Source organism: Rosa chinensis, chromosome 6 (genome assembly GCF_002994745.2).
Source record: "Rosa chinensis cultivar Old Blush chromosome 6, RchiOBHm-V2, whole genome shotgun sequence".
Lineage (NCBI taxonomy): Eukaryota > Viridiplantae > Streptophyta > Magnoliopsida > Rosales > Rosaceae > Rosa > Rosa chinensis.
This window is the reverse complement of record NC_037093.1, coordinates 52,718,502-52,744,894: the sequence shown is the minus strand read 5'-3', so window position 1 is coordinate 52,744,894 and position 26,393 is coordinate 52,718,502. Positions and strand designations below refer to the sequence as shown.

General features: G+C 38.4%; 1 protein-coding gene and 1 long non-coding RNA gene across 2 annotated transcripts; both read left to right on the top strand.

Annotated features, from left to right (window-relative positions):
* The first annotated feature begins 827 nt into the window (after window positions 1-827).
* On the top strand, window positions 828-7,138 carry LOC112174071 (guanylate-binding protein 1). Its single transcript, XM_024311769.2, has 17 exons — window positions 828-1,178; window positions 1,888-1,990; window positions 2,759-2,828; window positions 2,960-2,998; window positions 3,080-3,197; window positions 3,292-3,349; window positions 3,472-3,536; window positions 3,641-3,647; window positions 3,737-3,797; window positions 3,990-4,049; window positions 4,187-4,206; window positions 4,292-4,357; window positions 4,696-4,863; window positions 5,397-5,654; window positions 5,751-5,963; window positions 6,328-6,599; window positions 6,678-7,138. Exons 1-17 carry the CDS (start codon window positions 1,087-1,089, stop codon window positions 6,817-6,819), a joined length of 1,812 nt encoding a protein of 603 aa, XP_024167537.1. The 5' UTR covers window positions 828-1,086; the 3' UTR covers window positions 6,820-7,138.
* A 1,483-nt stretch (window positions 7,139-8,621) lies between these two features.
* On the top strand, window positions 8,622-24,243 carry LOC121049840. The gene is made up of 3 exons (XR_005801436.1): window positions 8,622-8,698; window positions 8,811-8,881; window positions 23,745-24,243. It is a non-coding gene; the product is annotated as an uncharacterized LOC121049840 (long non-coding RNA).
* Window positions 24,244-26,393: the final 2,150 nt, after the last annotated feature.

Genomic DNA, 26,393 nt, shown 5'->3' with positions numbered 1-26,393 from the left:
ATTGCAAAGACAAAGATCGCCGTGACTTGACAGAAACAAAATCCAAGGCTAGCCAAGGAGGACGCCGCTGTTAGACACTCTCTGCTGGAGGTTTTGCCGTTTTGGTTTTTTCAAATACCTTGTGTCGTACAATGGTTCTACATTATTAACCTATAAAAAGTATTATCTAACTTTGGCTTGATTGCAAAGCCTAGCTAGGCGGTGCTTAACAAAGTCCCAAAGTTAATCACAAGTAATTCACAGCACCTCGAGCAACGAGCTGTTGCGTTAGGATGTTCCATGGGATAGGGGGCATGAATAGCTTATTGGTAAAAAATTTCAGTTTTAGAGATCAAGTTCTCTTCTCTTAATAATAACTCGCCTGCAATTACATGCTCTGCAGTATATTAATGGGATAGTTATTGTAGAAGAAATAGATTCACGGGTAGTTTTTGCAGAGAGAAAATAGTTGGAGAGAAAAGTGGGGGTTGTGGAATCATTTCTTTTTAATTTTCTTAATAAAAATCTATTTTATAATTGTTATATTTATTCTTGTGATTTAATTTATTATTAAAGTATTTTAATATTTCAAGGTTAAATCTGTCAAATTTTTTAATTTTGGCTAACAAAACTTTTTCTCTTAATAATTGTATAGATATAGATATGTAATGTGTCGAAGTGCACTTGAGATAAACTTACACAAACCCAACTATAATATCTTTCGGGTTCAACCAGCCTCTACTACTTAAACAGGGTTCATCTCACAACCTGTAAGTTACCAAAATACCCTTTACTTCATATCGCACCGACTCCAAATTTCGGGACGCACATGTAAATTCGGAGTCAAACCCATCCGACCACTCCCTCCGTTTCAGGGCGGTAATCCTCTACTTTGCTGGACAAAACCTATCTCCGAGATTTCCCCGCAATCAAACCTGCACGATTCTTAACGTACACTCTTTTCTCAACATTCTTCAGATCCCATTCCTCACTACTACGTTGTCTGCAAAACCCAATTCCTTCTCACCCTCTTATCTCTCCTCATGATTTCTCATCAAAAACCTGTAACTCAATCACATTGAGACACAAGCCTCCTCTGTTTCTACAATGATGAAGACTGCTTGTTGGGTTTTGGCTGTTTCCATAATCTTCAGCTTTTGCGCATCTGGGACTTCCTCCATTGAGAATTTTCACCAAGCGTGAGTTGTTTCGATTGCCTCTGTTTTTGAATCGCAGCATTTGTTTGTTTTTTGCTATAAGAATTGAATGCCAATTGGATCAACTGGAAAAGCTTTTGACTTTCTTTGGTTTCAAGGTACTACACTAGTAGCATTTTGATTTGGGCATGTTCAGTGACGTTGGTGATAAATTTGGCAGCTTTTGGTTTAGATCTTCCAGTACATTTGCTCTGCTGCTAACTCTAGGAAGAAATTTAAATGTTACTTCCAAGAATACTGCAAAGATTGTTTTTGAATGAAGCTTGTGCTTAATAGTAGGAAAATGCCAGTCAAGTCATGAGATTTGATACAGATTATAAGGTCAGAAGGTGCTTTAGATTGTAGGTGATGTATGTTTTGTTCTTAAATCTTAATTGTTGAAGTAGGGCAGAATCCTAGTATAGGATAGTTTGAGTCGTTATTAAGAACATAACTTTTCAGTTGTGTTGAAACTCTGGAAGTGATTGTTATGTGAGGATAAAGTTTGGAGGTCCTCTAGAGCAGTGAGTGTGTAGCTTATATAACTGAATACATGTATAGATGTTACTGACTAAAGCCTGTTAGTTTCTTCTATTTTACTAGCAAAAATTTGTTTGTCATATTTGCTTCCGGAAAATTAACTTTGCAACTACTGCGGCTGCATTTTGTCAATATCGTGACTGGTTTGTTATTTGTAATATTGCACATGCAGGTTTCCTATTGTGGAACCAGATCCTGGTCATACAAAACTTCGTCTTTCAAAGGAAGGCCTAGAGGCCATTGAAAGAATAACAACTCCTATTGCAGCTGTTGCAGTAAGATTTAGATTCGTTTTCCTCTGCATCAGTAGAACTCACAATCTTATCTTCGTTTTAGCTAAAACTTCAATTTGTATATATTTTCTAGTATCAAAAGATTATAAAGGACCTATATATATACTTTCAAAGCACCGATAAACTTGGTGTGATTAATTTTGAATGAATTGTTTTAGCGATCTAAATATGCCTAGTGATCAAGCAGTAAGAGGATGTTACACAAAATGGGTTAGTCTTCCACTTCCCAAACCCACCCCATCACCCAAGACCTCACTTACCATTTAGGATAGAGATCAGCTATTTTCAGTGAAAGGGATGAAAGAAGGAGTCCTGCATCTGTTCAGTTCTCTGTTTTGTTATGTTCTTGTTTTATTGTAATTATACAACTTTTTCTGGGTTTGTCAGTCACTTGGAGTTATATATTGAAAACTGAACCTGCCCAAAAAGAAAGTTTAAGACTTGTTTTGTGTCAAGAGAGATGGAAAGATAAATGATCAGACCAAAAAAAAATAAAGGGTGGTAACTGCATCAGCAGCATTTTTTTGTCTCCAAACTCTAGAAATGAGTTATATTGCAAGTTCACACACTGATCAGAAATACAGAATGTTTTCTGTGTCCACATGCACACACATGGTGAAAGGTTATTGAGAATTATAATCTTCCCCAAAAAAATTTATTACAATTTATGGACAAGTCTTGTTTTCTTTTGGTAAACTGTACTTACTATACGAGTCTTGTTTTCTCTTTATCAAATGATTGTCTGCTCAGGTTATTGGGCCATACCGCTCTGGGAAATCTTTCTTGCTCAATCAGCTGCTCTCCCTTTCTTGTTATGAAGGTCTAGTTTTGACTTCTATTACTCTATACCTTTGTCCATTTTCTTGTTGATCTAGTACATTTATCTTTCTGCATTCGGTGTGTGGTTTGAACATCTAACAACCATAAGATCTTAAATACTTTACCCAACAGGTTTTGGTGTAGGGCACATGCGTGACACAAAAACAAAAGGTATGTGCTGATGCTAACTTTATGGCATTGTTTGCAATATGTCGTACAACCATACTAACGAAACTCTTTTGCCTCTTACAGGGATTTGGGTATGGGGAACCCCAATAGAAGTGGATATTGATGGAGTAACAACTTCTGTGTTTTACCTTGATACCGAAGGATTTGAAAGTGTTGGAAAGTCAAATGTATATGATGACCGGTAATCTCCAAGTTATCATGTATTCTTCATTTTTGTTTTTGTGGTCATTCAAATTATGTTCAACCTGCTGGATCTTTTGCTATGCTTTTTACAGGATTTTCGCTCTTGCAACTGTCATGAGTTCTGTGCTAGTATATAACCTGCCTGAGACGGTGAGTTGTATAACCTTGATGTACTAGAAGGATGTAGTAGGTCCTAACTCCTTAGCCAATTGTTCTTCAAGCCGAATTTTCCTTATCTGATTGGCATTTTTTGGTTGTATCATTGTGTGTAGATACGTGAAGCTGACATTGCACGGTTGTCATTTGCTGTTGAGCTTGCTGAAGAATTTTATGGCAGGTCTACACTCTCTTCTCTATTTCTTTACCTGAGTTTATGTAGTTTATTGTGCTATTACCAACACTGACATTTTTTGTCGCTTTGCAAATTTATATGGAGAATAGAGTGAAGGTAATTATCATCCCTTGAATCACTATTTTTAGGCGTATTACTGTGCATTATCTTGCAATGTGAATATGAATAACTGGATTTCTTTTCAGGGGCAAGATGTTGCTTTTGAACCTGCAAAGCTTGTGTGGCTCATCCAACGTGATTTTCTACGTAAGTTGAGAAACACCTGTGACATGTTACCTCTCTTCTTCTTCTTTTTTTTTTTTTTTTTTTTTTTTCCCAATTTAAAGTAAAATCTTCCAGATCCTGTGACGGTTTACGAGCATGTGTCCTTTCCTAACTATTTTATTTCAAGATTCCAGTGGAAATTTTCTTGAATTGACATTGTCATGTGTATTGCAGAAGGAAAATCTGTGCAAGAAATGGTGCACGAAGCTCTCCTTCATGTTCCTAATAGCGATGGTTAGTTTTTGTTTTTTCTTTTTCACTTTCTTTCTTCGTTTGTTTTCCTATGGATATGCACAAGACTAGCTGTCTTTTTTAAAACGTCTGCAGTTAAATATCTTAGGTTTAATAGTGGGTGTTTTTGTACATTGCAGGCAACAAAAATATTGATATGGTACTTTCTCTATTTCATTATCACTTACTGCTGAGACATTGGTGGTCGGCAATTGAAAGCCAATACTTTCATGTGTCTTTATCAGGTTAACCAGATCCGGGATTCTTTAGCTATTATGGGTGATAATAGCACAGCATTTAGCTTACCACAAGTATGAAGTTTTTCTCTTTCCTTTGTTTCCCCTCATTTTCTTGGATATCAATTGCTAATATATAGTGGCTATCATCTGGTGGTTGAGTGATTTGTTTTTGAGAACACGGAAATAGCACGTTTTAGTTATTGCTTTTTTGGGAGAGGGAGAAGGAGATAGAGAGAGTATCTTTGAAACATGGTTTTCAAGGAATTGAGAATACATATGATGCTTTGTTTTGTACATCCATGAGCTGTAAAACTGTTTTTCTGGTAGCTATCATATAGTAATGCTCTCCATCTTAAAATCTTTGTTTGTCGAGTGATCTGACTCTGTTATAATGTTGAACTTGTAAACAGCCTCACCTTCAACGAACGAAACTCTGTGACATGAAGGATGGCGAGCTCGACCCGGCATATGTTACAAAAAGGGACCAACTAAAACAGCTTGTTACTAGTATCATCCGTCCAAAGATAGTGCAGGGAAGACCTTTAAACGGCAAGGAATTTGTAGCCTTTTTGGAGCAGGTACCTGTTTATTGAACTACTGGTAGATTTGAAATATTAGTCTATTAGACTGGGAGAATCACCAAGCTTCCTAAGTAGTTGAGGACGTCTGTGTCACCTTTGGTGGTTGACATAACACTAGATTTAATTTAGGCAGTGGACATAATTTTTTTTTAAAACACAAACCAGTTACTCATTTGAATTGACTGGTACTGGTTTCATTAGCCCTTTGTTTGATTAGAATGGACAACCGTCGAGATTACATCTCTTCTAATCACTGTATAATCTATTTTGGCTTGTGATGTCAGTTGAAAGTGATCATATGCTTCTATGTACGTGAATGCAACCACGTTTTGTAATGACTGTTACCCTCTGTGTCTTTTTTATTTTTTCTTTCTTTGGTTGAGGTTGTTACTCTCTTTTTAAGGAAGAAAGAGTTGTTAATAGTGGTCATTGTCTAGTACTGTTAATGTTATATGGTATTCTCGCTTAAATAAGTTAAAGAAGAAACAGTTAACTATGTTCCTCACTTCTTTTTACTAATCATCTTTCAGATCCTTGAAGCCCTGAACAAAGGGGAGATCCCATCAACAGGTTCTCTGGTGGAGGTTTTTAATAAAGGGATTCTTGAGCGATGCCTAAAGCTGTATAGTGAAAGGATGAAAAAAGTGCATTTACCTATCTTTGAGCAATCTCTTGTAGAATACCATGAGAGCTCTATGGCAGAAGCAATGAAGCTTTTTGAAGAGCAGCATTTTGGCCGTCACCATGCAAAGAAATCAGTAGTGCAACTAGAAGAAGAAATAGATAAGGTATGAGTACTTTTTATTAAGTTGTATCCTTATTCTCATGCTGAATCTATCCATCTAAAATGATCCATGCTGCTTAAACGCTGGGAATCTGTCTAGTTGTACAGGAATGTCTTAATGGCCAATGAATATCAATCTTCAAAGCTGTGTGAGGGATTGTATACCAGTTGTGAGGATAAAATGGATCATCTTCAGGTTCTCAGGCTTCCTTCAATGGCAAAATTCAATGCAGGTTTCCTACAATGCAACCAAAGTTTTGAGCAAGAATGTGTTGGACCTGCAAAAACAAATTATGAGCGACGGATGATGAAGGTCAGTCATAACTTTATCTTAAATTTTTCCTATTGGATTGCAATTGCATTATGTCTTGATGTTTGCTTTTCAACTATTACTTTGAATGCTTGGGTGGACACTTTAGACACAGAATGGTAAAATTTATTCAATTATCTTTCTTTTTTGTATCAAAATACTTGTTGAGGCATGCTCCATATAAGAGTTAAAGGGATGCGACACAGAGAGTAACTGTGATAAGCAAATCACAAAAGGAACCCCTGTTTGCTAAGAAGCAATAAAATTTGAAAACTATTTTGCTAGCAATAAAGTTTACTTAGATTCTGTGTATTTTTGATGCGATAAGTTCAAGCTCATACGTGGATACACACTGTTTAATTTGCAGATGTTGGGAAAGTCACGCTCTCTTTTTATAAAAGAATATAATCACAGGCTCTTCAATTGGTTGGTGGCCTTCTCTCTTGTCATGGTCGTGGTGGGCAGGTTTATCATAAAGTTTATTTTGATTGAAATTGGGGCTTGGGTTCTCTTCATCTTCTTAGAGACGTACACGAGGATGTTTTGGTCAGCGGAGTCTCTTTATTACAACCCAGTTTGGCATGTAATAGTAGCCACTTGGGAAACACTTGTTTACAGCCCCATCCTTGATCTAGACAGGTAATGACTTATTCTTTCTTTTAAAAGGTGAAACATACCTCAACGAATTGTGTTTTACTTTGTCTTTCATCAATACAGATGGGCTATTCCAGTTGGTGTAATAGTAGCTGTATTTATATTGTATTGGCGGTGTTATGGGAAAAGAAAACAGGGGTCTGGATGGGTGCTACCCCTGTACAATAATCAGAAAGGTGGCTCGAATCGGCCAAGATCGGACTAAAGAAAAAGGTGATGGCATGCTTCAATGGCTTTGATATATACTTGAGATGGGAGCATAGGCTTGGGTGAGCTTTTGTAATTTTTGTACACGAAGCCTCCCAATCTCAAATCTCAATACGCCCGAATCATGGAGAGGTGAAGGATCATATCCGATGATGGGCTGCTCGTATAGTCTAACTGTAACAATTCCAAATTATTTGTATTTCTATTAATTTTTTTAATCAATCATCCAGTGACTTAAAATTGGTGTTGTATCACTTTAAATGGTTCGTGAAGGTAAAATAGAATGGAAAAAAAGGAACACATTCATTTGGGGTCAATGAATTAGTCAGCTTTTATAAACTTGACTAGCACCTGATCAGTGGATAATGGAGGTTTTACTGTTTCTCCTGATCAGTCTCATGTTTCAGTAAGTAGACTAGTTGCTGCATCACGACCAACTGAACCATAGTGCAGTTGATGCATGCATCAACTGCACTATGGTTCAGTTGGTCGTGATGCATGCTGAACAATTCAGGGATCAACAACCATGGATACTAGCTAAACTTGACCATTTTTATTTTGCTTTGGACTATAACCTGTGAGGGAAATAGGATTAGTCTGAGTTAGTGAGTGGTGATTGGTGAAGACATCTTTGCCTGTCCAACTATTCTTCGGTATAATCCTCGCAGAACTATTCTATGTCGCCAAAAGTAAACATTGCGATGATTGTTCGTCAGTAGAAGCCTTGACCAGTATGGATATGTGTGAAACTGTAGATACAAAAATGGAATTGACAGGAACTCCCTGCGCCTACAAAACCATATCGAGAATCTTCCATATGCGACGTGCCGACCATAATGGCTCACAATTAAGCATTTTATCTGGATTATTCGAACTTATCCAGGAGCACACACTCGTATTTGGTGTGTAATAGAATGCTCAAATAGGAAACAAATTTTATCGGATGTCCCCGAAGGGAACAATTTTGTCATTGAAAAAAAAAAAAAAAAGGAAACAAATTAATCCTATTACCTTTGCATATCAATTGATTAGTGTCTTCCTTATTTATCTTTACGAAATTACTTACTTAATTGGTGGGTCAAACTATTACATCAAAAAGTCTTGTTCGTTCAAGACAAATGTTGGGTCTTACAGACGGTTTGACCGTATGTAATTGTTTTTTTGTGTGGAAAAATTATAATTTTTTTTTGGATCTAATGTATGTAACTTGGGATAGATAAAAAATAACAAGATTAATTGGAAAAAAAGTTAACATGTACATTTTTTTTTATCTAGATAATTAGCCATGAGGACTAGGAAGGAGAAGAGCGCTATGTTCTAGTACGTATATGAAAAAATAGTTTTTCAGTTGAGTAATAAACTTTGTTAGCTCGTCATAAATACGTGGAAAAGTATGTAACCGTTATAATTATAAATGTTTAAAAACCCCGCGAATGCTTAATTTTAAAAAAGTTAGTGTAATTTCTACTACTAATCTTTGTTATGATACTAGTGTTGCAAGTTGCAACCAAGGAAGAACAAGCAAGAAAGACCCAGGACCAAAAATAAAAATCGGAAAGCTCTGGTAATTTAAGACATCTGCAGTCAAAGAAGGGAGCATACATGTCACTCGAGTTGATGACGTGGCAACGAGTAATTGGCTTACAAAAAAACTCAAAAATTCAAATTGCAGCAAGTGATTAGTCCATGAAATTGCTTTATGAAGGCTTGTTGTACTGCAGGTGTGGTTCATTTACTCGGGCACGCTGTACTGAGATGTTACGAACCCCCCTTGTCAGGAAGAGCCCTGGTATATATATTATATTAACCTCATTTTCTCACACATAAAATTGTCTGCAACAACTGAGTGCCTAGCTCCGCTGCTCTGATAATTTTAGGTATACTATTACCTAAGAATTGAACTCTGGTTTTGGGCAGCTAGCCCGTCTGATCAATTCCATTTGTCCCCAATTCTGGATCTAACGATTCTAGCTAGTGTTATTTTGTTAGGGTTTCCAGACATCGATCTTAGCTCAAAATGAATCAAAACGCTGATGGAAGAGCTTTCCTCAACATTGAAGGTACGTGATGTCTTGTAATGGTTGATGAATGTTTGGCTTTAATTTATCAGATATAAAATGGTTTAAGGTTACATGAGTGGTTCTATTAATTCTTTTGCTGCCCCAATTAATCCCATTGTTCTGTCTAGATCTCTTTGTTGATAATTGAATCATTGAATCAAGGCTTGGATCTATTGTCTTCCTTTTTTTTATTTTTCAGTTTTTTAAGGAAAAGGGTTTGAATCATTCGATGACAGTAATAAAGTGAAACAAAAATTGATAAGAATTGTGACCAAGATGATAATCTAAATGGCTAGGGGAAACGATCTCGATTAGAAGGAGATAACTAATGCTAGGGAAAATTTTGTGTACCATGAGGTGGAAAATTTCGCCATCCTCAATTCGTTGTACTTCAAAATTACAAATTTGTGTTTTCAAAAAATTATCTCGTTTAACAAATCGAGAAGTATTGTCAGAAAATCATCTCTTTCTTTCATATTTATACATTTTAATCAAGAAAATATATATATATATATATATATATATTTGTATTTGTGATGCCCCGGAAATTCGTAATTATTTTCCGAGGAATTTCCGGAATCTAATTTATGTTTGTTGGACGGTTTCGTGGCACGTGGACGGAGCGGAAGTGTTTCGGACGAATTGATTAATTGAAAGGTATGACTTTAGGGGGGGTGGGGGGGCTCAGGGTTGACTTTTGATGCGTTGGGATTCTCCGAAAACTTCCTTCACGAAAGTTGTAGAGCGCGTCGATACGAGTTCGTGGATACGTGGAATGCGTAAATCGGAGTTTGTATGAGAAAGTTATGACTAGCGGAAGAAGTTTCCGTTTTAGTATAAATAGAGAAAAATCAGAAATTATTTCATTATTCCATATTTCCATTTCTGGAAATAATCCTTTTCTCTCTCGTCCGCACCTTCAAAGTCGAAGTTTTTCGACTGACCTGACCCGAACCCCGTGACCCGGTTCAACTCAGTTAGGATTAATGTTCACGGCTTGTGAAGTAGTTTTCGATCCCTTAAGCTTGTTTTCTGACTTCGAGCCAGTTATAAAAGTTCACAAGCATGCTTAGATGAAGAACTTTGATGTTGGGAATTTTGTGAAATATTGAGTTTTGGCAGGCGGCGGTGCGCCACCGTCTGTGGCGGCATTCCGGCGGTGTTCCGGTCACTTAAGGAATTGTTTTTGGTATTATATATGTTCTACTCGTTGTTACGAGCGTTTCGATATATAATATGAAAATTTTGGAGTTCGTATGGAATTGTTATGATTTTTGCCGTTTCATATCAGTGAAATTATTCGTTCCGTGAGGATTCGAGCGTCCGATCGACTTGTGGTTTGGTCACATCGATCGTAGACGTATTCTGGAGACATTGGGTGGTCTCGGATGTGGTTTCGCCTCGATTGGCGTCACTTTGGGAATTTTGGTTCGATTTCGAACGTTATTCCTTGTGTTTCATTGACTGAATCAAGGCTGCACTTTTCTTAGGTGCTTGACAGAGTGCATTATGTAAGTAGTCTAGTGGTGTGAAGACGCAGCGGGAATTTCGAGGTGAGTAATCTCACGAAGTTCATTCACGAACGGGCTTACCTTTATCGTTTTGAGAGTTATTTAGTTAATTGCAAACTATAATTGGTATTAGTAGGCGTTCCTGAGTGGATGACTACGTATATATATTTACGTGAAATATATATGTTTTGGTGGTTTGTGGATTTTGAGACAATATGCATGAAATGATGCTTTTTATTGTTTTGGGTTGTGGCTTTTGGAAAACAAATGATTGTGGAAATGTTGATTTCGATTTGTTTTGAAAAGGGTTGAGATTTGTGTATTTGAGGAACATTTTAGTTCGCGGGTGGTTTATTTAAATATGGGTTTTTACCGGGAGTAATTGATAGGGATCAATTACGGGGAATCTTTCATTTTAGATTCGTGTAACATTTTGGGTCTACTGTGACTCCTTTAATGTTTTGGTATTTATACCGTGGGTTCAAAGACTTAGGAGTTGAGGATCATGGGTGGGAAAATCGGGACTTCACGCCTTTGGCCGGGTTAGTGAATACTATCAGTTAGAGCTCTAGTCTGTCCGCTGTGCTTGTTTATTGTTTTAAACATGTGAGTTTATCTCGTGATTTGAGTGAGTTTATCTCGTGCTTGTTTATTGATTTAAACGTGTGAGTTTATCTCGTGATTTGAGTGAATTTATCTCGTGCTTGTTTATTGATTTAAACGTGTGAGTTTATCTCGTGATTTGAGTGAGTTTATCTGGTGCTTTGTTTATTGATTTAAACGTGATTTGAGTGATTTTATCTCGTGCTTTGTTTATTGATTTAAACGTGATTCGTGTGAGTTATTCTCGTGATTCATGTGAGTTATTCTCATGATTGGTATGAGTTGTGTGTGGTTTGAGTTACTCATACGGGCTTGCAAAAGCTTACCGGGTTTGTTGTGTGGTAACCCGGTGCACCATTCAAACGGTGTAGGGGTTAATCCTGCAGGTCAGAATAATCGAGGCTGAAGTTGGGGTTGCATACTTGCAGCTAGACGGTAGGTAGCAAATTTTGTGACTTTACCGTTATTTGGACTTCCGTTGTAGTGAGCTCTGAGGAGCATTTACGTTTTATCTTGTTGTTGACAATTTAATTCGTATGCTTGTGTAATCTATAACTCTATGGAGCGAGTGTATATTAACTTTGAGGGTTCAGGGCATCAATATGTGTGTAAGTCAAAGGGAAAAAGAATTCAGGTATTTTGTATTGATGACTGAACGTTCACGCATGTATAATTATGGGATTATATATATCGATTTTCATGTGTGTAAAATCAGGGGCGTGATAGTTTGGCATCAGAGCGTAAGGTGCATATTTGGTGACAATCAATACTCCTCGAGTGATGGCCCGTTTGCAGCGGATCCCCATCTGATGCTATTCGGTATTGATATAGTCATTGGGTATGCAATGAGTATTGGAATGTGAGTCTTCAGGGTAGTGTTGGCTCAGTGAACGAAGTGTAGGAGCTTAAGGTAGCTTCTAGGAGTTATAGTCTTTTGAGGAATGAGGACCTTTAGATTTAACTCGGGATTGATGTAGGGAATGGAAATTGTATCCTCTGACGTCGTGTTGTGGTTGCTTTAGTGATAGCATTGACTTGTGCTTGTGTTGAGAGTTATACAGGTGTTAACCACATGTTGTTATGCTCCTTAGGTGATGGATTCTCAAGGAGGCAGAGCTAGGGGTCGAGGTAGACCCAGAGGCAGGGGTGGAACCCGAGGTAGGAGCAGAATTCCTCCACCGGTTGAGGAGATATTCGAGGATGAGGTCGAGGCATCAAATGTTGAGCTGCCTGTTCCACCTGTTGTGGAGGTTGCGAATGTTGTGGATTCCACTCGTTTGTCGAAGTTGGCAAAGGAGATTTCGAGGTTGGGCGGAGTTCCATTCCAGGGAGGTACGGATCACATGTTGGCAGATCAATGGATCGAGAACATGGAGACCTACTTAGAGATGGTCGTCTGCGACGACATTGAGAAGAGGAAGATTGAGGCGTTTATGCTCCAAGGAGATGCAAGGGTATGGTGGAGCGGCACACAGAGAGTTATGGATGTGTCCATTGTGACCTGGGATGGTTTTGTTGAACTGTTCAGGAAGAAGTACTTTCCGCCTTCAGTGAGGGAGCAATTGAAAAGGGAATTCGTCTCGTTAGTCCAAGGGACTAAGAGTGTGAGGGAGGACGAGGCTGAGTTCTCAAGGTTGTATCGCTTTGTGAGGCAGATGGATGCTGAGAGCTTAGCTATGAAGTTTCAGTGGGGACTAAATGCTTCGATCCGGCGCGATGTCGCTGTTCTGGAATTGAAGACGGTGGAGCTCATTTTCGCTAAGGCCATGACCATTGAGCAGGAGAACCTGATCTTCCAGGAGTAGGAGTCGGCTGAGAAGGACTCCCGAAGGAAGGGAAAGGCAATCGTTGAGAGCAGTGAAGGGACTGATAATCAGGGTGGGTCCTGGAAGAGGCGAAGGACTCATCAGCAGGCGCCAGCTATGGAAGCAGCTGCACCTGTCGGGCAGGTGGTACCCTCGAGATGCTTTAATTGCAATGAGGTAGGCCATGTAATTAGATTTTGCACGAAGCCGAGAAATTTGTCGTGTTACAAATGTGGTCATTGTACCCAGGCACAAGGCAGGGGACAAGGGAACCAGCAGAGGCAGCTACCTCAGGGAGATGCGAGGGTGTTCGCTGTTGTTCAGCGAGGTGCTGGGGAGGAAGGTACTTTATCTAATTTTGCTTGCCTTGCTAGTATTGTGTGAGGTGATAGAGTAATTCGTTCCGTGGTGTTGTTTTGTTTTGTTTTGTGTTGTGTTATGTTGTGCTGAGTTTTGCTTGATGTCTTTAGTTAGACTTTGTCATATGACTTCCTTTTTGGGTGAGGGTAGTATGTGCATGATGCATCTTTCTTCATTATGGCTCGATTGTGCGATAATGCCATGTGAGGAGTTATGTTTGGGTGATCAAGGCTAGACCATATTGTGATTTGTGTTCTAAGATGGTAGGACGAGTATTGAGCTGTGATGCAGATGTTCTTGTGATACTAGGTGAGGTACCTGTATCCATTATTGATCGAGGTAAGTTGTACTTCGAGATGAGGGCATTCTTAGGATGAAAAATTGGATTTGAGTTTGGTTTATGCGTACTTGTGGGTGGGGTACGTGTAAATTTCGGGACGAAATTTCTTTAAGGGGGGTAGAATGTGATACCCCGGAAATTCGTAATTATTTTCCGAGGAATTTCCGGAATCTAATTTATGGTTGTTGGACGGTTTCGTGGCACGTGGACGGAGCGGAAGTGTTTCGGACGAATTGATTAATTGAAAGGTATGACTTTAGGGGGGGCTCAGGGTTGACTTTTGATGCGTTGGGATTCTCCAAAAACTTCCTTCACGAAAGTTGTAGAGCGCATCGATACGAGTTCGTGGATATGTGGAATACGTAAATCGGAGTTCGTATGAGAAAGTTATGGCTAGCGGAAGAAGTTTCCGTTTTAGTATAAATAGAGAAAAATCAGAAATTATTTCATTATTCCATATTTCCATTTCCGGAAATAATCCTTTTTGTCTCTCTTCTCTCTCGTCCGCACCTTTAGAGTCGAAGTTTTTCGACTGACCCGACCCGAACCCCGTGACCCGACCCGGCTTTTCAGGCGAACTGCGGCGGTCTCTGGCCGTGAAACTTGGTCAGCTGGTTCACCTCCTCCGTCCGATAGTCCCTGTGGTGTTCTCTAGTGACGAGATCCACCGTGTGCGGCGCTACAAGGCGGTGCAGTTAGCGTTTTCGGACCCGGCCGGAAAACACAACTCCGGCGACTTCGTGGCTTCGTGCTTCCTTGGTTGAGTTCAGAATAGGCTTCCCGATCGATCTATGGTGTTTGTTTTGATCGGTTTACGTGGAAATTGGTTCAACTCAGTTGGGATTACTGTTCACGGCTTGTGAGGTAGTTTTCGATCCCTTAAGCTTGTTTTCTGACTTCGAGCCAGTTATGAAAGTTCACAAGCATGCTTAGATGAAGAACTTTGATGTTGGGAATTTTGTGAAATATTGAGTTTTGGCAGGCGGCGGTGCGCCACCGTCTGTGGCGGCATTCCGGCAGTGTTCCGGCCACTTAAGGAACTGTTTTTGGTATTATATATGTTCTACTCGTTGTTACGAGCGTTTCGATATATAATATGCAAATTTTGGAGTTCGTATGGAATTGTTATGATTTTTGCCGTTTCATATCAGTGAAATTATTCGTTCCGTGAGGATTCGAGCGTCCGATCGACTTGTGGTTTGGTCACATCGATCGTAGACGTATTCTGGAGACATTGGGTGGTCTCGGATGTGGTTTCGCCTCGATTGGCGTCACTTTGGGAATTTTGGTTCGATTTCGAACGTTATTCCTTGTGTTTCATTGACTGAATTAAGGCTGTACTTTTCTTAGGTGCTTGACAGAGTGCATTATGTAAGTAGTCTAGTGGTGTGAAGACGCAGCGGGAATTTCGAGGTGAGTAATCTCACGAAGTTCATTCACGAACGGGCTTACCTTTATCGTTTTGAGAGTTATATAGTTAACTGCAAACTATAGTTGGTATTAGTAGGCATTCCTGAGCGGATGACTACGTATATATATATATATATATATATATTTACGTGAAATATATATGTTTTGGTGGTTTGTGGATTTTGAGACAATATGCATGAAATGATGCTTTTTATTGTTTTGGGTTGTGGCTTTTGGAAAACAAATGATTGTGGAAATGTTGATTTCGATTTGTTTTGAAAAGCGTTGAGATTTGTGTATTTGAGGAACATTTTAGTTCGCGGGTGGTTTATTTAAATATGGATTTTTACCGGGAGTAATTGATATGGATCAATTACGGGGAATCTTTCATTTTAGATTCATGTAACATTTTGGGTCTACTGTGACTGCTTTAATGTTTTGGTATATATACCGTGGGTCCAAAGACTTACATGTTGAGGATCGTGGGTGGGAAAATCGGGACTTCACGCCTTTGGCCGGGTTAGTGAATACTATCAGTTAGAGCTCTAGTCTGTCCGCCGTGCTTGTTTATTGTTTTAAACGTGTGAGTTTATTTCGTGATTTGAGTGAGTTTATCTCGTGCTTGTTTATTGATTTAAATGTGTGAGTTTATCTCGTGATTTGAGTGAGTTTATCTCATGCTTTGTTTATTGATTTAAACGTGATTTGAGTGAGTTTATCTCGTGCTTTGTTTATTGATTTAAACGTGATTCGTGTGAGTTATTCTCGTGATTCGTGTGAGTTGTGTATGGTTTGAGTTACTCATACGGGCTTGCAAAAGCTTACCGGGTTTGTTGTGTGGCAACCCGGTGCACCATTCAAACGGTGTATGGGTTAATCCTGCAGGTCAGGATAATCGGGGCTGAAGTTGGGGTTGCATACTTGCAGCTAGACGGTAGGAAGAAAATTTTGTGACTTTACCGTTATTTGGACTTCCGTTGTAGTGAGCTCTGAGGAGCATTTACGTTTTATCTTGTTGTTGACAATTTAATTCGTATGCTTGTGTAATATATAACTCTATGGAGCTAGTGTATATTAACTTTGAGGGTTCAGGGCATCAATATGTGTGTAAGTCAAAGGGAAAAAGATTTCAGGTATTTTGTATTGATGACTGAACGTTCACGCATGTATAATTATGGGATTATATATATATCGATTTTCATGTGTGTAAAATCAGGGGCGTGACAGTATTATATGTGTTTAATAGTGAGATTATAAACATGATGTAAATAGTTTTACTAATCATTTAAGATAAATTTAAGATAACTGTGATAATCTGGATAATTTGTGGAATGTATCTAAAATTGTATATTTATACGAAATCTTCATCAAGGCATGATTTATGTCAATTCATCGGAGTTGTAGACACTTCGTAATAGTAAAGATGATATATTCTTAATATCTTTATAACTGTTTAAGGATATCTCTATTTGTGTTTAGCCCAAACTCTAGGTTACTTGACCTAGTGGTAATAGAGTTTAATTAGACGAATCTAGATATTATCTTTCCTTGTATGATTCTAACTCTATGCATTGTAATCCTCTATATAAAGAGGGCTCTGTTATCAATGAGAATACACAATGAATTTCTCTCAATTTCAGTTTCTCTACAACACGTTATCAGCATGAAGCCCTAACCCTGAAACAAATAGCCAAACCCTGATTCAAGAAGCTAAAAACCTTGAATCCGAATACAAAACCTTGGAGCCTTTTCTGCCTCCACCTCACACCTTGAAGAACTCGATCCCAGGAGTCCAGAACCGGCGACCCCACCCCAAGAACCGGCCGGAAACCCACCGAACAGGCCAACGGAAGCCCCATACAACTTGCAGTAAATATTTCACCGGTTCACCACCTTCTGGACTTCCAATTACTACCAAATTTTTCCAGCAGTAGCATATCAAACCCAGAAATCCAGAACCGGAAGAAATTCCCTGAAAACCGACCTAAAACTTGCTGAACCGGCCGACTAAATGTCTGGCAGAAAAACCGGCAGAAGGAAAGAAAAGAAAAAAAAAGGGGAAGAGGCAGCCCAAGCCACGGCCCACTGACGCAAGCCACGTCAGCAGCACAGTCAGCAGCGGACAGCGCCATGTCAGCACCGGTCAACTCTGGTCAACGTCAGTTTCCGGTCAACTTTCCGGCCGCCTCCGGTGACTTTTCAGGCGACTTCCGGCCATTTTCCGGCAACTTTTTCCGGCCAAATTCCCATCGACCTATTTCGAGGTATTTTTTACTAAACGTTCCCGTTTTTTTAATTCAATTTATCTTCTTTTTCAGGGACTTGCAACCTCCCTTCTTCTACCCCCCTTTCTTCATTATAGGGGAGACCAAATTAAGCCGAACTGTGGGGGTTCGTGCTCACTCCAAGCTTAGAGCTTGTTGAGATCTCCAAACTTAGAGTTTGTAGAGAATTTATGATCGACCACTTACATCATTGTTTCGATCTAATCCAATATCTCTTGGAATCGAATTTCTTGGAAGCGACTACGCTAGGAAATTCCTAATTTCTTGGAAGCGATTACGCTCAGAAATTTCATATGTTTTCGTGGTAGCCTATTTCGCTCCGAAACTAACCCTATTTCTTGTTCTCTTTCAGGATGAGTAACCTGAACAAATTGGACTTTGGTCCATTAGGAACAACTGGCTCTGGATATCACAGGTGGGTTCGTGATATCCGCCAGCATCTCAAGGCTGATGGAATCCTGGATATGATTCTTGAGCCTAGCCAGGACGTGCTAACTGTTGAGCAAGCTCAAGCTTTGGAAGCAAATAGAGCAGCCTTAGAGGCAAATAAGGCGAAAGCCATTAGGATGATTCGCTCCAGTACGAGTATATGAATGAAGAAGACCCCAGAAGGCTGTGGGTCTCACTCGAAGAAAGATTTAGCAACGTCCGTAACCCCTTGCTTCCTGACCTAGAAGTGAGATGGCATAGCCCCCGCTTCTGTGATTTCAAGTCAGTTCTTGACTATAACTCGGAAGCACTTCGCATTAAATCCTTAATGGAATTCTGTGGTAAAGAGATCACAGATGCGATGTTAATTGAGAAGACTCTCTCTATCTTCCTCGTCTCTGCATTGATGGTTGCTAAGAACTATCGAATCGATGTATATGCAAGACGGATCACAAGGTTTCATGAGCTCATTGGAGCTATGAATGTCGCTGAAAAGCATGACAATATCCTTGTGAAGAACTATAATTCGAGATCCGTGGAAACAGAGCATATTCCGGAATCCAATTATAGTCGTACCTCTAAGAGTGGGCGCCAAGAGCGAAACCCTAATATTAGGGATACTTCTGAACATTCTGGTCCATATAATCGCTCTACTTGGGAAGGTAACTGCCAAAATAGGCGAACACGGAACCGAACAGGTAAACGTGGAAAGAGAGAGGGAGGCAACGCCTCTGGCCATGTTGGTGGCGCCACCAACATTAGGAGCCATCTAAAGGACGCTTTCAAAGCGCCTCAATCAATGGAGTCTGAGAGAAGAGATGTATGTTCTCGATGTGGAGTATCCAATCATTGGGCACACATTTGTAGAGCTTGTGAAGAAATCATCATTGCCTACAAAGCATATTGTGAAGCAAGAGAAACTCACTATGTGGAACAAGAAGATCATAAAGATGATCTAGAGTGAAGGGTCAAAGACTACAAATCTGGCTGGGATCAATAGATCGCCAATTCTGTTTAAGTCTTTATTTTTCTAAGAGATGTAATAGGCATCCTAATGGTTAAGAGACAATGATGTACTCTGTTGGCTTATGAATAAAATTTCGAGTTCTTTATGACTCCATTTTGATTCTGAGCATATGACTTTTGTGACTACAATGGCTGGGCCATCAGTATTAATTCAAGGACATGGAATAGCCCAAGTTCCACTTGCCAAATGGCACCTTGATTACAGCTGTCACATAAACTCTCTACGCTCTTAGGGCAAATTGTACCCTATGAATAGCCAACGAATTCCATGCGAAAATGCATGTAGAGAACGGAAATGAGTTCCTTTGCAATACCTTTAATGATTGCGAACAAAGATGCATCTTAGAGAAGTTTATGTGTCTCTCTAGTGGACTCTATGTCACTATTCGAGCTATTAATCCAATAAAAGTTATGAGAGAAGATCTCTTGGATTTACACACATATTGGCTTTGTCACGACAGGATAGATCATCCTAGTCAGGATATGATCATCCGTCTACCAAAGACTTCACATGGACATCTTTTCTCTCGAGCGAAATGAAGCATGAATCAAAAGTTGATTCCTGGACTAAGTGTGACCGACGCTGCTGCCTAGGGCACTGCCTCCGTTCACCACTAGCCTAGGGCTGGCGCAGTCCCTATCCAGGAGGCCATGGATGGCGTCCATCATTGTGATGGCGCCCTAGGTGATGCTGCAATCACCAACTTGCTTCGAATAGCGTTTAAGACGCTCAGGCCCAACCAAAATTCTCATTGGTTGCTTCTAAAGCCTCTCACTCGTTTTACAAAGCCCGTTCCTTAGGAAAATTAGGACTAAGACCGTCCTATGCAAAGGATATGACAATACTCATTATGTTCTTACATAGAATCCATGGGGATTCTGTGGATTGATTCAACCAACTTGCTGGACGTAAATATTTCATGATGTTGGTTGACACGCAAACACGCCGATCACGTGTTGTGCCATTGTCCACCTATAAATGCTGCTTATGCTACACTTCTAGCATATATCATATGACAACGGGCTCACTCCCCAGATCATCCTATTCAGTCAATTGGATTTGACTATGCTAGAGAGTTTACATCGAAAGACTTTCGATGGATATTGCAATGGGCTTGATGTTGGACATCACATTCCTATGTACACACCCAAATGGTCTTGTGGAAACGACTACGATGATAGTCCGGACATTGGTAATGCTCACCAATCTCCTTATATCCGCTTGGGGTAATGCAATATAGCATATAGCTATGCTAATTCGTCTACGACCCACAGCCACTCAATGTACCTCTGCGTTACAGCTAGTGACTGGGTACAAATATCGTACTTATGCATATTTGAGTGAGCCATTTATGTGCCAATTGCGCTGCCACAGCGCTCTATGATGGGTCCTTACAGACGAATGGGCAACTACGTTGGATTTGAGACTCCAACAATCGTCCGCCACTTAATGCCCTTGCAAGGCGATCTCCTTACTGCTAGATTTGCGGGTTGTCATTTTGATGAGACAGTCTTCCCGTAGTTAGGGGGAGATAAGAACACGGATGTTCAGCAGGAACGATAAGAATTGCCGTGGCCTGTCCCTACTATGTCTCATCTCGATCCCTATTACAGTGACGAGATCACACAAATATGCTACAAACATGCCTGCAAGGAAGGACGTTCCTACGAGAGGACGTAGTGCCACCCTACACGGAGGTAGGCATGGCGCCAACGCCAAAGAGAGTGGCACTCTTGCGTTATAGGCCATGGCCCTAGCTATGATGCATGGGAGGCCCGTGGGTTCGAAGGATACATTGGCACAAACCAATCCTTGAATCATCGACACTCAAAATCCGTCTCATGAGTATCTTCCGGGTTATGGTTATTGTTGGGGGACACCTCAACGTCAGAACCTATTCCTGAGAATATAGAGCTCTATGAAACTTACACTAGTGTACATGAGACGTGGGATAGAAACTCCATCATGATTGATGATGTAGTTGCATATTTTGTTGCACATGAGTTTGTTGAGTCAGATGATATCGAACCATGCTCCGTTAATGAATGAATGCCAACGTAGAGAAATTTGGCCTAAATGAAAAGATGCGATCCAGGTTAAGATGGATTCTCTAACGAAAAGCAAGGTTTTCGAGCTAGAGATGCCAACACCTCCTAACATAAAACATGTTGACTAATGGGTCTTCGTTAGAAAGTGTAATGAGAAAAAGATATGGTAATCTCGCCTTATGGCGCAAGGCTTCTCACAAAACGCCCTGGAATCGACTACGATGAGACATATTCTCTTGTAATGGATGTCATTGCACTCCACTACCCTGTCAATTTGGTAGTTTTCGAATAACTGAACATGCAGCTTACAAATGTGGTCATTACTTATCTCTATAGGGATTTAGATACGAAATATACATGAAGATTCATGGTGAACTTCATTTACCCAAGTCAAGAGGCTCTAGACCACGGAGCGTGTTTACAATAAGATTGAAACACTCACTAAAGTGACTACTTGATTGGGAGGGGATATGCCCACGCGTTTCCATAACAAGTTTCGGATTCTATCGCGGTTCATGTTGGACATGATCTTCATTAGAAGCCTTTAAAGAGCTAAGGGAAACCGCTGAACACTTGAAATCCGTAGTTTGAGATGAAGGATTTTGGGAGAACACGATTATGTCTCGGTTTAGAACTTGAGCATCTTGTCGATAGATGCTTAGGCATTTTGACAAGGTCAAGCCTTCAAGCACCCCCATGATCGTCCATAGTCTTGATCCTGAAAATGATCCTCTTCATCGAAAGGATGATGACGAAGATGTGCTAGAGGCAGAAGTGCCTTACTTAGTACAATAAGCGCATTATTGTACTTATCCCAATGCACAAGACTGGACATCTCATATGTTGTGAACTTGTTAGCTAGATATAGCTCTGCGCCAACACGACGCCATTAGATTGGTGTAAAAAAATATCCTTTAGTACTTGAGATGTACGATTGATATGGGCTTATTCTATCCCTACAAAAAGATGATGGATTCGGACCCATCACACACCAGGTACGCCGCCAGCACTGGCCTGCGTTCTCTATCCCCATCCCAAAACGATATAAGTGTTTTGGAAGGTTTTGCTGATGCTGGGTACCTCTCTAACCCACACAAAGGTCGCTCCCAAACTGGTTAAGTGTTCACCATGGGAAAAGACCGTGACATCTTGGAGGTCTACAGAATAGACCCTAGTCGCTATACCTTCGAACAATGCAGAGATCATTGCTCTTCACAAAGTGATTCGTGAATGTATATGGATTGGATCCATAATCACTCATGTTCGAACAATTGTGGTTTGAAGTCTACCACAAGATGAGCCTACAAGCATTTAGGATAATGCTGTTCGTTTTGAACAAATGAAGCTAGGCTACATCAAAAGCGATGACACCAAGTATAATCAGCAACAGCAGACTCTCCTCGAGATCAAAGTGAACTAGGTTCAATCTGAGGACAGTGAGGCAGGCTTGTTTACTAAGTCATTGCCCAAATCCACGTTGGAGAAACATGTGGCAAGAATTGGCTTGCGGAAATTATCTGAACTCCCATGATCGTAGTCATCAGGGGGAGGCACAGACATCAGGGGGAGATGTCTACATGTTCGTCTCGAATCGTGAAGGGTGTGTTATGCTCTTTTTCCCCTTCGACCGAGGTTATTTTTGTCCCATTGGGTTTTTGTTACTCGGCAAGGTTTTTAACGAGGCAACGAGAGAAGCACCACGTTTGGACAACATAAGGGGGAGTGTTTAAGGATATCTCTATTTGTGTTTGGCCCAAACTCTAGGTTACTTGACCTAGTGGTAATTGAGTTTAATTAGACGAATCTAAATATTATCTTTCCTTGTATGATTCTAACTCTATGCATTGTAATCCTCTATATAAAGAGGCCCCTGTTATCAATGAGAATACACAGCGAATTTCTCTCAATTTCAGTTTCTCTACAACAATAACTAATTATTTCTCAAAAAAGAAGTCGTATGTGATACGACACGTGATAATTTATTTTTTGAGAACAATACATAAACGGTTCAGTATATAACTATTTAATGTTCATTTCATTATGTAGCTACATTTGTAGTTTTAGTTACATACTTTACGTGGGACATGCTTTGCATACATCTTTGCTAGAAATAAAAAATCACAATTTCTTTTAGTTCCCCTCAATACTCAAGATAGAGACGATCATAGAATAGCTAGTGTCCATCCAACTTACATTTGACAAAATCCATCCAACTTAGATTTATGTTTGTAGTATTGCTTAAATTGTCTCTCTTTTGGATGTTCAATTGGCTATGGTAGTTGAAACTAGCTATGTAGTGTTTCAACACCAGAACTTTTCTACTTTTCATTCCAACTGTCATCGCAGTCTCTCCACCGTACTGGAAATCTCTACAAATCTTATGAGTGAGGGAGTGTGGTGGTTATTTTAATAATTGTGCGATTTTTTTCCCCTACTTTTTTGGTGTGACATTTGGATTGAATTTGATTTGAATATCTGAGGGATACTTTGTTTTTGTCAAAATATAGTACTATATTTGGTTATTTACTAAAATTCTATTTTGAGAGAGAATGGTGGCAGGATGTCAATGTGGATGATTTGGAAGATAGAAAATATTGGAGGGCATTATATGGCTTCCGTTTGTATATGTACTTTTTTACATATCTTAACCAAACCCTTTGCCTTGTATGGTCTGTAGAGGCTTACCAGTTTTATAGTTTACCCGTTTTATCTGTTTTATAGTTAACAAACTCTCTTTTATATATGGCTAGCATGTACACCTTTTTGCTTGTACTTTATGTCCATGACATTCTATTCATCCTCATTTCGCACCATATAAATGATACCATTTTCGATTGAATTGGTTTTCAATCTAGAGCGTATGTCAAAACTTTTGAGTAGGGATATGTGTGTTCTATAGTGATGGTAATCGATGTCACAACTCTTTCTTTGTATTTGAAAGGGAATATATAGGTACCCCACTATATCTACATTGATTCATCAATCTTGATTTCATGCATACGAGGATCTGATCTCTCATCGATCTCTATTGTTTTGTCAATGCAGAAGATTCAGAATCGATAAGTAGCAATGAGCCTCTACCAGATGAGGTCCCTCTGCAGCTGGCGGACACACCGGGGCCTTTTCTTAAGTCTCTGGGTTTGGAACCACCGATTCCACCAGCTGCTACTTCACGGTCAGATACCCCTAAGCCTAGGGCCTCAGATAACCCTAAACCTAGGGCCTCAGGAGGCCAGCCAAAAAAAAAGAAGACAAGCAGTACCGGTCAGAATCCACAATCAGCGAGGAGTACGAAAGAAGCTACTCCGACGAGGAAGAGAAAGCCAGCCCCAGACCCAAAGATGTGGGTTCCGCTGGCTTACAGGGAAAGAAAGAAAGATGACTTCATCTATTTTTTTAAATGAAGAAGATGACTTCATCTTGATTGGAAAAGACAGTTCATCTGGAATAATAATACTTTTTTTAATGACTTCATATTTCGACGTGCTTAGCTTCAATGAGTTTGTTTCATAATGACTTGGCTAGGCCTTGTTTGGCATGTACTCTTTCATTTTCATTTCTCATCAGCTCAATAAAATTACTGAAATTTATTGTGGGATATCTCTTTGTAAGGAGAGGCCTTTGCATATTGCGGATTTTCGCTGTGGTTTGGCATTTAACATTTGAGAGTTTCTATTGGGACATCCAAATCTGCTTAGTTGACCTCATTCTATTATGAATTATTAAATGACATATATAACATACTATAAAATGACTATTAAGGACAGTAATTATACAAAAAAAAAAATTATTATATTTATTTTCTCTAAACTTTCCAATTCAATAATATTAGATTGTATTCTTTATTATTTTCCCTATCTATTTTCATTTTCCAATTTCACTACAAACTCATTAAAGCATTCATATATATTTAATAAGAAATAAAACTATGATTAAGATAAAAATATATGATATGCATATTGAACGCATATTGGTCAGGGAAAACAAAATAAATTGTATTATGACCTAAATCTAAATCTATCCATTATATTTGCAAAAAGAAGAAGAAAAAAAAAACATAGCTAGCAAATAAAATTAAATAAAAAATATTTAAATAATTAATCATGAGATACAGAAAATAGAGAAACATAAGAAAAAATGATTAATCTTTTTTTTTTTGCACAGCTAAAAAAGAAAAAGTAAATAAAAAAATCACATAATAGTTCATGGGAGAAGTTTAAGGTGTGTTGATGTTTGTCATACATCAACTTTTTAATAAATATATATTAAATTAAATTAGTTGATGAAACCTGTTGTACAGGTCAGCAGGTTATCCACTTATAATTTGACATGTGTACTTAAAAAATAAATAAATTACCATAATAAGTACTCATTAATTGTTTTATACGTAAATCGTTCAAAAACTTGTAAGGAAGATCCTAAATATCGTAATTACTTTGATTACAACTATAATTATCACTAAATACGTCAAACGCGGTGGTTTGTTGTACAGTATCCCATTGATAATATATTTTACAAAAGAAAGGACTGTAGTTACAAAAAGAACAACTGGATTATAAGAATAAAGACTTGAAAAGTTTTAGGTCTAATATGATTATTTACCATTTAGACAAAACATTTGCTGTAGCACTGGTAAAGTAATCGTTTTCTTTGTAAATAGAATCATATTTTAAGTAATTATCATAAAAACGACCATGATTACCACTTTATACCTCAATTGTTGTAATTTACAATAAAATGTAGAGAGTTTCTATTGGGACCTCCAAATCTGCTCAAATATGCTCACTTGACCTCACTTCATTATGAATTATTAAATGACATATATAACCTATTATAAAATTACTATTAAGGACAATAATTATACAAAAAAAAATATTATATTTATTTTATGTAGACTTTCCAATTCAATAATATTAGATTATATTCCTTATTATTTTCCTTATCTATTTTCATTTTCCAATTTCACTACTTACTCATTAAAGCATTCACATATATATATATATATATATTTAATAAGAGTTAAAAATATGATTAAGATCATGTGACATAAAAGTTTTTTTTTTTTTTTGAATAAATTGTGACATAAAAGTATATGATATATTTGTTGAACACATATTGGTGAGGGAAAACAAAATAATCCTCTTATGATTTATGACCTAAATCTGAAATAATCCATTATATTTGCAAAAAAAAAAAAGTATCTAAATAATTAATCATGTGGTACAAAAAATACAGAAAAAAATAAACATTAAAAAACGAATGATTTTTTTTGTTTGAGAATAAAAACAAATGAAATTTTTTTTTTTGCATATATAAAATAGAAATTAAAAAAAAAACTAATAGTTCATGGCATTTTCTTATTGATTAGACATTAATTTTTGAAACTCAAGTTTGATTAAGATATATATATTTAGTTAAGATTTATAGAATGATTAAATCATTGAAATGACTAATTTTTTTATTTTAAAGATAATAATTTGTTTACAAATTATATGAGTAAGGTTATTTGAGGAAGTCTAGTGAGGTTTAGTGAGTAAATTTAGTATTTGAAAATTTGATAAGAGGTGTAAAAAGCATAGAGGTCAAGTGAGTAAATTTGGAGGTTTCAATAGAAAAACTCTAAAATGTATTGTCAGACGAGTAATTATCTCATGGATGATGAGATTTACACAAAAAAAGTATGAGTTACAAAAT

What these genes read in the sequence shown, in the direction of transcription:
- LOC112174071 (XM_024311769.2), top strand. Translation starts at nt 1,087, where the DNA reads ATGATGAAGACTGCTTGTTGGGTTTTGGCTGTTTCCATAATCTTCAGC. An exon ending in TCATGTTCCTAATAGCGATG is followed by an intron (nt 4,050 to 4,186) that starts GTTAGTTTTTGT and finishes TGTACATTGCAG; the next exon opens with GCAACAAAAATATTGATATG. An exon ending in ATGAGCGACGGATGATGAAG is followed by an intron (nt 5,964 to 6,327) that starts GTCAGTCATAAC and finishes TTTAATTTGCAG; the next exon opens with ATGTTGGGAAAGTCACGCTC.